This window comes from Diabrotica virgifera, chromosome 1 (genome assembly GCF_917563875.1).
Source record: "Diabrotica virgifera virgifera chromosome 1, PGI_DIABVI_V3a".
NCBI classification, from domain to species: domain Eukaryota; kingdom Metazoa; phylum Arthropoda; class Insecta; order Coleoptera; family Chrysomelidae; genus Diabrotica; species Diabrotica virgifera.
Genome location: NC_065443.1, coordinates 154,903,358 through 154,918,661, shown reverse-complemented (window position 1 = coordinate 154,918,661; position 15,304 = coordinate 154,903,358). Strand labels below are relative to the sequence as shown.

Sequence of the window (15,304 nt, the reverse complement as noted above, 5' to 3'; positions counted from 1 at the left end):
TTTCGAGTTAGCTTTAAGAGGTCACGACGAAAAAGAAAATTCAGAAAATAGAGGCATATTTAAGGAGCTGGTCAATTTTAGCGCCGAATTAGACAACGACTTAAAGGTTCATATTATTCAAAGTACCAGATCTTTCAAAGGTCTACTACCTTCTCCGGACATTTAGTTGCTTCTAATTTATCTATGTCGGAGAAGTTTTCTGCTTATAAGCATCAGTTCTCCGAATTATTTCTTAATGAAACATGGAGACAATTTTAATTTTTAAACAAAACTCGGTTTAAAACTGAATTAGAAGTAGGTACTGTATTAGTGAGACGAATTAAGTACTACCTCTGGGGCTGTTTCGCTATCGGTTTTATTGTAGAGGGAAGGTTTAAAAAGCACATTTGAAGAAACTATTAAACTTTTAAGTATGTTATAGGTCTGGATCCCGCGTATGAAAAAAAGTTGATTAATAGCAAGCTGAAAATTTGTTAATAATTTGTTAAAGGGTGTCTAGTCGGATAAACTTTGATATATGGGAACACTGTAACAGGGGCAGTTTTAATTGTGGAACAGGTTAAAAATTTGGAACGGTCAGACCACGAAAACGGCACATGTATTTTGTCTGACAGAACAGACTTAAACTCTTCGAACAGAGATTAAACTCTCATGCAAAAAGCAGACTGCCATTTATCACCAAATGGGAGTTTTAATGAGTGGAACATGTAGAATATGTCAGATGACAGGAATTATGACAGGCGATAAATAGCAGTCTGATTTTTGCAGAGAGTTTAATCTCTGTTCGGAGAGTTTAAGTCTGTTCTGTCGGACAAAATAAATGTGCTGTTTTCGTGGTGTGACCGTTCCAGTTTTTTAACCTGTTCCACAATTAAAACTGCCCCTGTTCCAGTGTTCCCATATATCAAAGTGTATCCGACTAGACACGCTTAAGTTATTAACAAATTTTCAGCTTGCTATTAATCAACTTTTTTCTCATACGCGGGATCCAGACCTATTAGTTACCATTCCTATATCAACATCTGAAGCAGAACGCTGCGCTGTTTTTCGATGTTAAAACATAGAGCTTTAGGTATGCTATCTGCAGAAAAGCATTTTGTAAATTGTATTGATAATTTTAATTATAAAGTCATTGAAAACTTTGCAACCAAAAAATAGAAGAATGAACTTTATATATCGTAAACTTTAAAAGTGACATTACAAAAATTTGTGCATGTGTGTGAATAATGAAATAGTATTATTTTTATAAATTGGTAAATAGAGACTAAATCGTAATAACAATTTTCAAGCACTATCAGCAGTAAATGCTGGTGGTAGGTTAAGAGGTTTTTATTATTAATTAATTTACGGAACTGTTTTGATCAATGTTGGACAATTGCTTGGCACCTCAGATCAATAAACTTAAGATACATAAGATAAAAGTATCCGCGCATATTTTTTTTAGTTTTTGTTGTCAGTATACCTTTTTTTGACAATATCGTGAATCCGTCACTAAAAATTGTGGCGGCTGCTCGAGTTCTGGCACTACCTTCTTAAAGTGGTACGAGCCGCCACTGTTCCATATACTCTAACAATAAAGGGAGACTAACAAAGAGGCGCCGAGCCAATGAAGGATATTGGGGAGACAGCGGCCCCAGTGACGGACACTACCGCCGTTTAAGCAATAAACTTTGAGTTATAAAATTGTATTGATTGAAGTGTTCATGTTATTATTAATTTTTTTTTATAATTACAAATAGCTTTGAACCTGGCTCGTGGGAAATGGGAAGATGTTTGTTTTTGTAGTGTCCAAGTTAACATCAAGACTTTCTGTTGTAGTTTTTCTTTATCTTTCCTTTTTGGCGTGGCTTCCACATAAACACTACATGTGGAGTTCACTACATACCAACTGGTCAAGGGATGTAGATGTAGCCAAGCCAGCCTACCACCAATTGGTCAAGGAATGTAGCAAGGCTGCAAGAAACATACTCCTACTGACTGATACCACTTCAAGTAACCTATTAATGTGATATCTTCAACCAACCTCTCAATTTGAAGCCTACAATCAATCTGAAGACCTCAATAACTTTTTGAAGTTTGTATTTTAAGATATTAAATTGAAATTTTTTGGTCTTATACTACGAAGATCTGTTAATTATGTTGTACTTACTTTATCAATAGTTTCGTTTCCTCCTCGTAATCCTGGATATTCCCAATCCAAATCAAAACCATCGAAGCCCCAATTTTCGATAAAAGCTAAAACCTCATCTGCAAGTTTTACTCTTTTTGCTGGATCTGATGCTACTGCTGAATACTGCTTGGAACCTTCGTTCCAACCGCCCATACTTACACATACCTTAAGGTCAGGATTGGTCTTTTTAAGCTCTACGAGATGTTTAAAACCCTCTGAAAATAAATATACAATCAATTAATAATATTTTACAAACATTTTGTATTTATTTTTATTTATTTTTTCGAAATTCAATATTAGGAGTCGGATTTGTTTCCATTCTTCCAGATATAGTCATATATACACTAGCTAAGGAGCTTGAAACCAGTAAGGGTGTTTACGGCGCTCTCTGGACGAACTGAAATATAAGATGGCTCTTGATTTCGTTTTGCAGCGAAATTATTATTTTAAATAAAAAAAAAATAGAGATATATAAGTTAACCATTAGTTATTCTGTTGTGCCCTGTGCGCAAACGAGCGACTTTAACGTAGATTTGACGGTCAATGCTTGTTTCACACCATGAACGTATTGTAGTCTTCTGTAGAAACCAATGCGACTGTTGTCGTTACTTTCACACGGCCAGTACAATACAGAAATATGTTTGGTCTTTTAGGAAGGACCCCACAACGCTTCTTATGGAAAAGTGGCCCCGGTCAAATTTAACGAAACTTTGGTCAATGATAGTCCTCAGTGAGTAGATTAAAAAATTCCATGGCAGCTAGGTCTGAAAAACTATTATTCCCGAGCTACAGCCTTCTGAATTTCTTAAATTCAGGTACTCGGTTTACGTTAAGTGCACTAATTTATGGTCAAGTGAAGGAAAATATATATTACTGAAAGAAGATTGACTCATTTTCTTCATGCATATTTGCGTGCTGCATATGAATTAGTGGTTAAAAATAGATGCATAGTATTTTAGTATTCAGAAAACCTTCGAAAAGTACTCAGAAAGCTGAAGAAGTGCGATAGAAAATGTGTTGCTACAGCGACATGACCAGGGCGCATCTGTAAAAATATTAGTATATCTGGACGTTGAGAGGTGACTCAAATTTTTTTGCAGAAATTGCTTGAAAATAACTCAAATAATAATATTTGAGTTATCCTCCCTCTCAAAAAGGTACGGAACATTGTTTAAATAATCAAAATGTCAAAAAATTAAGGAAAAATTCGATTTTTTTCTTCGTTTTTTGATTATAACTTTAAAAGTATTCATTTCATTATAGAAGTGTACTGTACCTTTCATTTGCAATTTGCAAAATTAAAATCGATTAACTACCACGGCGTCAGGAATTTTTTTAAATAAACATTAATTATTACAAGAATCTACAGGTCGAGCAAGTCTCGTAAATTTCACGATTGCGAGCCACGCTTCACGCAACCGTGTTTGCGTACTTGTGTTTCGAGTTGCGTGGTCGTGCGGAGTTATATTTACCAAATTTAAATGTAATCGTTTCTACTGATAATAATATACTATTCTCAATATGGCTACTGGGTGTAAAAGATAAATCTTATTCTATCTGTTCTTCATGAGTTTTAGATAATTTTAGTTGTATTTCTTTGTAATTTTGTGTTGTACAAAGATTAATTTAACATTTTCTCTGGAAGTATTAATTTAGAAAGATAATATGCTTCATTGGTGTTGTGTTTTGAAGTGTGAAATGCAAAGTAATTGTGATAAAGTCAAGATAAAGTTCACTTTTAAACTGAACTAAATAAGGTATCTGAGAGACAACAATGGTTAAATGCAATACAATGTACAGGTTTTACTAGCGAAATGAAAATTTTCCTGTCCTGTCTGCTGTAATCATTTTATATCTGGTAAGTTACAATTACAACAGTAACGATTTTTGAAGATGTTAACATTTTAATCTTATAGGAAAATAGGAAAACCAGCCGACTTAATCGATAATAACAATCTCCAGATTGGGTTCCTTCAATAAATATGGGCTATAAACACAATGAAATAAGTTCCCCAAAATCTAAAATGGAGTGCTATCAAAGGAGAATTAAAGGAAAAAATATTCATATTGAAATTATTTATAAGGCACTGGACTGTCTTAAATTCTACAATAATACTAGGTGGGTAAATGATTTTAGACATTTTTCATTAAGAGTAGATTAAGATTAAGTAGATTTTCATTCAGTAGATTTAAGACTTGTTTACACGGGTAGAGTAATGATGCAAGTACTTGATAGAGTAGAGTAACTCTACCTGTAAAAATGCTCAGCACAGTAGAATAGCTGGTAGAGTGTATAGTTGGAGTTAAAGTAGAGTGACTAGCAACCTATGGCAAAGTAACTACTCTATGACCACCACTACTGCCAAAATGTCTACTCGGCTGCACACTCTACCCATGGAACACGCTCAATTATGGCAGAATAGAGTAGGTAGGAGAGTACATGGGGGCGCTGTCATTCTGGCTGGAATTGTGTTTTGTGTAAATAGTGAAAATGAAGTTCACCGAAGATGAAACTTTAAAACTTGTAGAGCTATAATACGGTGAATACCAGTGTTTATGGAATTTAGGTAGTGTATACTACAGAAATAAAAGTTTGCAGCAAGCTGCGGAGGATGAAATCGTCGAAAGAATGGCAAAGGAGGCTTTGGAGTAAACGAGCTTAAGCAAAAAATTAAGAATTTAAGGTGCACTTATAATCAAGAGTGTTTAAAAATACAAAAATCGGTTTCACTATACTAGCATCAGTACTATACTTGTACTCTCCTCATGTGAATGGTATCAAGCCATTTTTGGTAGAGTACTACCGCTACTCTACTCTCCTCAAAACTCTACCCATGTAAACAAGTCTTTACAAACAGTGGAAAATGAGGTAGCTAGTAGAGTAGTAGTAGAGTAAAATATACTGGTTTAGCAAATTACAATGTTTTAAGTTAATACAGTAGCGATCAACAGGTAGCCAAAACGTGTTCCAAGATTGCCACTGTAATTTTGAATATTTTTTCGAGGTATTTGGCACACGTATTCGTAAAATAATAAAGAATGGCGGTACAGAGCCCAATTTGAAAAATATATTAATATGTGGAAATTACTCTGTAATTATACAATATTTAAAAAAGAGCCTGTACCGCCATTAAGAAGAACAAAAAAATACACTTTCTTCAAATAAACTTTTTTATCCGATGCCTAGATTTTGTGTAATTTTGGAACTACTAATGAAATAAAAAATTTTAGTAGTTCCAAAATAACACAAAATCGGATAAAAAAGTTGTATTTGAAGAAAGTGTATTTTTTTGTTCTTCTTAATGGCGGTACAAGCTCGTTTTTTTATATTGTATTTAATTACAAAGTAATTTCCACATATTAATATATTTTTCAAATTGGGCTCTGTACCACCATTCTTTATTATATTAAGAATATGTGTGCCAAATATCTCGAAAAAATATTCAAAATTACAGCCGCAATCTTGGAACACCTTTACGCTACCTGTTGATCGATACTGTTACCTCTTAAGCTAGTTTTAATAGTTATTTATGATATAAGTATTAAAAGTACAATTTTAAGACGCGCATGTGAAAGTTAACTTGAAAAAATAATTTTATTAATGTTTTGACTTCCACATCAGATGTCATTGTCAAAATACAAAATATTCATTATTATTAGGTTTATTCTAGCAAACAGTCAAACTAGTCAAAAACCGTCAGCAAACAGTTGGTCGGTAAAAGAACATAATACAGTCACCAGTGCGATCCCCTCTACTCGCGCTGGTCCACTATTCGCTGATGATTTCAAACTGTTTGAAACTGATGCTAAAACAAACCTATTATTATTATGCATATCATTATCTGTAAATAATATTTCTTCTGATTGTTAATTGTAAAGGATAGAAAAATTACCATTTATTTTATTTTTTTTTTAGAATCAGCTGAGAGAAGTGGTCTACAAAAAACCAGGAAGGAAACGGAATATGTGGCTACGAAAGGCAAAAGAAAGGTTTACAAAGCAAATGTGACACATTTTTTTGAAACATTTAGGAATATCAGTAAATTGCATTAAAAAATGTATGAAAAGATTTTGTTCAATAAAAATGTTTATATTTATCAAGGATGTATTATTTGGTATGGCCACATATCGTCAGTGATGTAATAATACATCCTATCTGTTTTTTTCATGAGTTTTGTAAGAGAGACTAAAAACTTGTCTTAGGGTCACCTCCTGTTTTCATATGATATTTGTTTTGTAGTAAATTAAACTATCTATGAACTACAAAACAAGTCAAAACTTACATATGAACACAGGAGGTGACCTTAAAACATGTTTTTCCATCTCTCATACAAAACTCATGAAAAAACAGATAGGAGGTATTGTCACATCAGCAAGGATGTACAGTGATGAGTGCCCTAATAACCGGCAAAATATGGGCAACATATTTAGTTGTGAGATAAAAAGAAATGAAACTAGTCGAGCTGGGAAATTTAGCGAAATTAACTTTTAAATTTACGTTATATTGATCCCACCTTTACACATATCGGAGGAGTATGTCAACTAAAACTGTCACTGTGACAGTGGTAGTTTCCAAACTCGTCTGATATGTCTGAAGGTGGTACACAATCAATACAATCTAAATGTATAAGTTAATATCGCTAAATTTCCCAGCTCGACTAGTTTCATGTCTTTTTATCTCACTACTTAATACATCTTTTGTGCTATTTTGCCGGTTATTAGAGCGCTCATCACTGTATTTCTGGTATATCCAGGGAATGTCTACAAAATATATTTTGAATGTCCAGAGAACATTCGTGGACATTCATGGAATGTTCCAATAAGACATTCAGGTAATGTTTAAAATGCTGACACAGGATGTTCCTGGGATGTTCAGGGAACATGTTTTCGGGGATATTCCAGGAATTTTTCAATGTCTGTGTACCTTCTATGGACCTATATGGAATATTTTGGTGTTATTACCGCCGCACTCCACTTGCGATTTGTAATCAGGAAGATTGAACACATTGTTTCAAATACAAGTCAATCCATTTGTGACTAAATAATCATGGATTGACTTATATTTGAAAGAATGTGTTCAATCTTCACAACTACAAATCGCAAGTGGAGTCCGGCGCTTAGGGCTACTTCCTCTTTGGTATTATGTATTATACTACAGAAATCAGGAACTTTCCTTCTAAATATATGTATGCATCTTGGCCATCAAACATATTCTTTGAAACATTTTTTTAAGGGGTTACATAGGTCTTGTGGGTAAAAAAAGTGACTTTTTAAAAAAAATATATCTCGAAAACTAAAATTTATTTTTATTTATAATTGGAACATGTAAAAGTATAGTACTTAAGGTAGTCTCAAAAAAAGTTTCAGCCAAAAATATTCATTTTTGTAGAGTTTAAGTTTTTTTTGCGTTGGCAGCATAACTAAGTCCAGTCTCATCTGAAATCAAAAAGTTTCTTGTAGTTTATACCTCTGGCTAGAATATGAACGAAGGAATTAAAAAAAATGAAATTTGAAGATTTTACATAAGTTTAAACACATTTTTGACCCCAATTTTTCTCATTTTTAAAGTAGTTTTTTTTTATAAAACAAAAATGACCTCATCTAATAAAAAATCATTTGTTCATTCACTAGCCAGAGGTATAAACTACAAGAAACTTTGATTTCAGATGAGACTGGACTTGTTATGCTGCTCACCACAAAAAAGGGCTGTTGTCGAAAAATTGCAGTCAACTCTACAAAAATGAATATTTTTGGCTGAAATTTTTTTGAGAGTACTATACTTTTACATGTTTCAATTATAAATAAAAATAATTTTTAGTTTCCAAGATATAATTTTTTTAAAAAGTCACTTTTTTTACCTGCAAGACAACAACTTGTTGATTTCAAATTGTAACAGTTGTTTTGCAAAGTATGCTGCCCTCTTGTATTTTCTGTGTTATCTTCATCATACAATTACTTCATCTAAAAATTTTCTGCGAAAAAAAAATAAAACAAAAAATTTTCAAACACCTCACCTGATACAGCGTCTCAAGTACGATTGCGCGAATTGGTAAATATAACTCCGCACGACCACGCAACTCGAAACACAAGTACGCAAACACGGTTGCGTGAAGCGTGGCTCGCAATCGTGAAATTTACGAGACTTGCTCGACCTGTAGATTCTTGTTTAATTATTGGTGCTACGCGCAGGACAGCGGATAGTTTGCTCTGATTGGGCATTCCAATGACCTTTGATAATGATTAATACATTTTAATTTTTATTAAATTTCGATATAAATAAATAAATTTGTTTATTGAAAAATAAAAACACATACTCTATCCTTTGAAATAACACTTTTTTTAGCAAAAAACTTTCTTTGTTCATATATTTTAACTTAGAGAATAAAAGCTTATTATTTTTAAACATAGGTATGCAATTGTTTGAACAATATTTTCAAACAATAATAAAATTCGTTTGATTTTTGTGGAATTAAAATATTAAAATACAACAAAATATAGAGTAAGAAAATAATATATTAGATAAAGATTGGAAGAAATTTTGGTGGAAATCAACTTGTGTGAATCGAACACCTTTGTCCTGCGCATAGCACCAAAAATTAATGTTTATTTAAAAAATTTCCTGACGCCGTGGTAATTAATCGATTTTAATTTTGCAAATTGCAAATGAAAGGTACAGTACACTTCTATAAGAAAAAAAAATTAAACTGGCTATCTGCTTTATTTTCAGTTCTGCAACATTTTAAAAAATGAATTTTTTTTGCGAAAGCTGGATTGAAAAATTTATTTTGCAAAATCTATTAAACCGATCTTAATGGAATTTACAGTGTTATTTTACTATATCATAAAGTTTTTCTGGGTAAAATGTAAAATATGAAGGTCCTAAGTGTAGCATAAATGGTTGAAAAACGTAAAGTGCGAATTCTTGTTTTTGTATGGTTCTTTTCGCAATTATTGCTATTTTGCAACAAGGGTGACTATTTTTTTAATTTTTAACCAATTCTATATTGTAGGAAATTTAATTACGCAACTTTAAAGTCAGTACGACTTCTCTCAGAAATTAATAGTTTTAAAGTTATAATCAAAAAACCAATAAAAAATCGAATTTTTCCTTCATATTTTGACATTTTGATTATTTAAACAATGTTCCGGACCATTTTGAGTGGGAGGATAACTTAAATATTATTATTTGAGTTATTTTTAAGCAATTTCTGCGAAAAAAATTGAGTCACCTCTCAACGTCCATCTCAAAACAGATGCGCCCTGGACCTGGACTAATAAGAATTATCATGTTTTTAGTATACAAGTGCTATTTCAACGATGTAGAGACGTGAATTGCGATATTTATGCATGTTTCATTGATTACCATAAAGCGTTCGATACAGTAAAGCACAACAAGCTGATGGAGATATTAACCAATATTGGAATAAACACCTGTGATTTAAGGATTATCAGCAATCTGTACTGGAATCAAACATCATCTATCCGAACAGAGGCAGGAGAATCCGACGATATCAAAATCAAACGTGGGGTCCGTCAGGGATGTATACTATCCACACTGCTGTTTAACATCTACTCTGAGGAAATCTTTCAAGAAGCAGTGGATGATGTTGAAGCCGGAATTAGAATTAACGGAGAATGTATCCATAACATAAGATACGCAGACGACACTGTGGTATTCGCTGACAGTTCTGAAGCCCTACAGGAGTTAATGAGCAGAATCGCAGAGGTCAGTCAGAGATACGGACTTTCACTAAACACTAAGAAAACCAAATGTATGATGATCTCTAAGAATGAACAGCAATTTGGACGAATCAGTGTGAATGGTCAACAAATAGAAAGAGTAAAAACATACACCTACCTTGGTACGAACGTCAATGAAAATTGGGACCATTCTATAGAAATCAAATGTAGGATAGAGAAAGCAAGATCTGCATTTCAAAAAATGGCAAAGTTGTTCAAATGCCATGATTTGTCGATACCCATAAAAGTCAGATTACTACGATGTTATATATTTCCTATACTGTTGTACGGAGTTGAGTCGTGGACTCTCACAGATGCCACCTGCAAGAAAATTGAGGCTTTTGAGATGTGGCTTTATCGTCGAATCCTGAAGATATCTTATACCGACCACATTACTAATGAGGGTGTTTTGCTGAGAATGAAAAAAGAAAAAGAGCTGTTAATCAAAATAAAAACAGCCAAAATCGAATACCTCGCTCACATCATGAGGAACAGTGAGAGATATGGACTGCTGCAACTGGTCTTGCAGGGAGAAGTAGAGGGAAAGCAAGGACCAGGAAGGCGAAGTATTTCCTGGCTGAAAAATCTACGAACGTGGTTCAACACAACCACTACAAATCTTTTCAGAGCAGCAGTGTGCAAAGTGCAGATTGCCATGATGGTCGCCAACATCCGAAACGGATAGGCACTACAAGAAGAAGAATGTTTTCATGAATGGTTCAGACAGTGCCGGTTTAACCATTAGGCGGACTAGGCGGCCGCCTAGGGCCCGGGCACTTGATGGAGCCCGCATTCCGCTCAAATAAATTAATTACTATTGAATTTTTTTAAAGTTTTTCATTTTTCAAGCAAAAAAAAAGGAATTATTAGGAAATTTACCAAAAAATATATATCTCTGCTTTCCAACAAGACCGGCACAACTCAAAATTTCTCATTTTAGAGTTTTCTATGCCACTAGGTTTTAAAAACGGCGTAGAATTTATCTACAGTTTCCTCTATCTAATTAGCAGTCGTATTCGCTAGATGGCGCTCCTGCAAATCGGCATATTTTGACAAGACGAAAAAGTATCAATTTAGTTTGGTCGTGACTTTTATAAGGTAAGTGTCGAACTTTGCATGCAAGATTGTGACAATTCAAAAAGACTCATAGCAGTTTTAAATTTTTACATATATATTCCTGTAACAATGACTCAAAATGAAAAGTTCCATTGAAAAATGATGTTTTTATGCACAAGATTGCGCCATTTCATTTTGTGTCGTTCTTGTTCATAAATATAGGTATTTTTGTTCAATTTTATTTTAAACAATACCGTAATATTTCGCTTTGTTACTTTTTTTTTTCGAAAAATAATCTCTATTAATGGAGTTGTTTTAAAAGAATTGGTCTAAAATGTGCCAGTCTGGTATTAAAACAAAACAAAAAATCCTCATGGCTTATTTCGGACGATGTCGAATCATTTTAAGATGTAACAGTTTTGCCTGAAAACAACTTAAATATTTAATCACTTTTTATATTAACAATCTAACAGCCCTTTTTCATTTTATACAATATAAATTATCCATCTTGACTTAAACGATATAGGTCTGGATCCCGCGTATGAAAAAAAAGTTGATTAATAGCAAGCTGAAAATTTGATAATAGCTTAAGGGTGTCTAGTCGGATAAACTTTGATATATATGAACACTGGAACAGGGGCAGTTTTAATTGTGGAACAGGTTAAAAATTTGGAACGGTCACACCACGAAAACGGCACATTTATTTTGTCCGACAGAACAGACTTAAACTCTTCAAACAGAGATTAAACTCTCATGCAAAAATCAGACTGCTATTTATCACCAAATGGGCGTTTTAATGAGTGAAACATGTAGAATATGTCAAATGACAGGAATGATGACAGGTGATTAATAGCAGTCTGATTTTTGCATGAGAGTTTAATCTCTGTTCGGAGAGTTTAAGTCTGTTCTGTCGGACAAAATAAATGTGCCGTTTTCGTGGTGTGACCGTTCCAAATTTTTAACCTGTTCCACAATTAAAACTGCCCCTGTTCCAGTGTTCCCATATATCAAAGTTTATCTGACTAGACACCCTTAAGCTATTAACAAATTTTCAGCTTGCTATTAATCAACTTTTTTTTCATACGCGGGATCCAGACCTAATACTTTAATGTAGAATCCAGTTATACTTCATTTTATAACTTTATAATTTATAATTTTATATTTACTGTAATTATTTAGGTAATCAACGCAATCATGCCAAAAAGAGTCATGCCAACTAACAAGAAGAAACTTGGAGGTACACAACAGGGACGAACCTTTGTGGAAACTTCAGCGATATTTGAATAGGTCAAATGCTAGCGGAGCCTGCCGTGACAATCAGGATTATAACGGTAAGTTTTTGGATTTGGTACAAAAATCGGAACAAAATTTAGATAGGTACCTTAATTATTTCACCTGCCTGGGTCAACTTGACTTATTTAAAGTTATCAGTCTAGTAATTCTGCTCAGTTTTTAAGTAAATATTTTTTCAAAGATATTATTCACTGATATTATTATATTTAATTTATTTTAGACGAAACCATACAAAATGACTTGTCTACTGTCCCTGAAAATGAAACAGAAACATTAGCACATCCCAACACAACACTGGTTTTTCCGAATGAAATTAATCCTGATGAAGGTAATTTCATGTTCTTAATACAGGGCAGTCATGAAAACTTATTTTATTAAATTTGTTTTAGACGAACCCATACACAATGACTTGTCTACAGTCCCTGAAAATGGAATAGGAACATTAGCACACCCCAGCACATCACTGGTTTTTCCGAAAGAAGTTAATCCTGATGAAGTTATTTTCATATTCTTAATACAGGACAGCCTATGGAACTTGAGAGTAACCAATACATGCTGTATAACGAAACCGCGAGCTATTAGCCAAGAAACTTTAAAAGCAATTAATACATAAAAATACTTGGCAATAAAAAACTTTTCTGCGCCACTTACCGATGTTGTTCTATGCGGTAGTATTTGTTATGCACCGGTTACTATTAAGTTCCATAGTATTTTCAAAGATACCAGTTTACCCTGATTCATACAGCCAGCATGTACATAGGTGTTAGGTTGAGTTTTTTATGTGAAGACCATTAGATTTCGATGGATTTTTATCTGAAATATTGAGTTCAGCAGCCAAGTTAGAGCTCAATGAAGACGATCATATATTTTATATTTAAAATACTTTTATTTATGTACCCTTTTTTTTCAGATTTTAATGCTTGTGAGATAAAACCGAATCATACTGAAGCTAATACAGATTGTTCGTCCTCAAGTAGCTCAAGTAAGTCGTCAAGCCGCCAGTCTGAGCCATATGGTTCTGGAAACTCTATTGCTGATCGAAACTATGAAGCTCAGTCCTCGTCAGAATCAGAGTCCAACAATAGTAGTAGCAGACTCCTAGAGAAAGAGAACAAAGAAGATGTTCTTGTTACAAAGAGAGGTAGAAAAAGAAAAAATAACTCGTCAAATTGGAAAAGGAACATGTCCAAGCAGTTGAGAAATAGTGGGCAACCGTATGATTCGGTTAAGGTAACCCATGACGAAGATGGAAATAAAATTAAAACGCAAGTCTCTCGAAATGCAAAGCAAGTTCTTCCTCCCTGTAACAATATTTGTCGTCTTAAATGTATAGAAAAAATAACAGAAGAACAGCGAAAACTTATATTTAAAGAATATTGGGCTATGGGCAATCTACAACGACAAAGAGATTTTATGGCAAGCTCAATGACCATTATTTGTCCTAAATATAAATACTCTAATCTTGAATCTCATCGGCGACCAAACCACGCTTTCCACTTTCAACTCGGAGGAGTAAGGATTAGCGTGTGCAGAAAGTTTTTTGTATCTACCTTAGGAATAACAGTTCGACGCTTAAGGACAGTTATAGAAAAACAGGACTTACGTCAAACTGACGGAATCATTGAAGAGGAACTTAGGGGCAAGCACAAACATCATGTTTCTCTTGATAAAGCCATCAAAGATGGCATTATGATGCATATCAATTCTATTCCTAGAATAGAAACTCACTACTCCCGTGCTGACACTAAAAGGGAATTCATAGAAGGATCAAAAAGTATCGCTGATCTTCACAGAGACTATAAATTATTATGCCAGGAACAAAACTTGCCTGTTGCGTGCTATCGAACGTATTACGATATATTCACAAAAGAATGCAATATTGGATTCTTTTTTCCAAAAAAAGATCAATGCGATCTATGTACGGAATTTAAAAATGCCTCCGAGGATGGAAAGAAGTTCATTCAAGCAAAATATGACAGACATTTGATAGAAAAAGATTTAAGTAGAAAAGAAAAAAATAATGACCTACAAGCAAAGAAACTTGTCACCTTTTTTGATCTACAAGCAGCCCTTCCTTGTCCGATTGGAAAAGCGTCTTCTTTTTATTACATTTCTAAGTTAAACACATAATTTAACGTTTGTATCCCCCATTGATTCTGAGGTTATTTGCTATTTTTGGCACGAGGGAGATGCTGATAGAGGAGCAAATGAAATCGGTTCTTGTGCCTGGTATCACCTTGTTGAGTTAAATGATATTGACCTGAGTTAAATGACCTTGTTGAGTTTACTTCAGTATGGTTTTTTAAATGATAAAGCCTTGGCACTAAATAAATTGATCGAAATCATTTTCTATACAGACAATTGTACCGCCTAAAATAAGAATAAATTTTTATTTGCTTTATATTTGTATGCTGTTACAAAACTTTCTAATGTTAATACAATCTTGAACAAATACTTAATCAGTGGTCATACACAAAATAATGCTGATAATGTACATTCCGTCATAGAATGGCAAATTTCTAAATATCAGAAAACGGGTGAAATTTATGCTCCAGACCAATATGTTACACTAATAAGACAAGCAAAAAAATCTGGAAAGTTGTACCGAGTAAGGGAAATGACTTACTCCGATTTTTTAAATTTGAAGGATCTTTCAGAACAAATGGAGTTAAAAGATATCTATAAGAATGAAAATGGGGAGGTTGTAAAAACCACATAAATTAAAATTTTTGAAGTGCGTAAAAATGAATGTAATTGTTTTTTCTACAAGAAGTCCTACGAAGACAATGAGTATTTACGAGCAAATTTGTTGTTTAGGCGAGCATTGGTTAATACTGCAAATATAAATCTGCATAAAGTTTATGCTCGCAAACCTGGAATATCAGGGACTAAGAAATCGGCTATATTAGGCCTAATTGAAAAAAATATTGTGCCTCGCTTTTATTACGATTTCTATAATAATATTCCTGCAGCTGTTAATAAAGGCACAAAAGGAGGAGATAGTGCAAAAAAAATTAGATTTGTAGTTTTTATATAAAAAGTAAG

The 15,304-nt window shown here is 33.4% G+C and overlaps 1 protein-coding gene and 2 long non-coding RNA genes across 3 annotated transcripts in view; 2 read left to right on the top strand and 1 right to left on the bottom strand.

Moving 5' to 3' along the window:
- The window catches only part of LOC114334396 (chitotriosidase-1), a 59,319-nt gene that overhangs the window by 28,669 nt on the left and 15,346 nt on the right, over window positions 1-15,304 (bottom strand). Inside the window, exon 3 of the mRNA XM_028284432.2 lies at window positions 2,150-2,385. Within this exon, the coding sequence (XP_028140233.2) occupies window positions 2,150-2,385 (236 nt within the window). The remainder of the gene's footprint in view (window positions 1-2,149; window positions 2,386-15,304) is intronic.
- On the top strand, window positions 3,445-6,223 carry LOC126878765 (uncharacterized). Its single transcript, XR_007695771.1, has 3 exons — window positions 3,445-4,028; window positions 4,087-4,289; window positions 6,087-6,223. It is a non-coding gene; the product is annotated as an uncharacterized LOC126878765 (long non-coding RNA).
- LOC126878766 (uncharacterized) lies at window positions 12,113-12,746 on the top strand. Its single transcript, XR_007695772.1, has 3 exons — window positions 12,113-12,297; window positions 12,480-12,587; window positions 12,649-12,746. It is a non-coding gene; the product is annotated as an uncharacterized LOC126878766 (long non-coding RNA).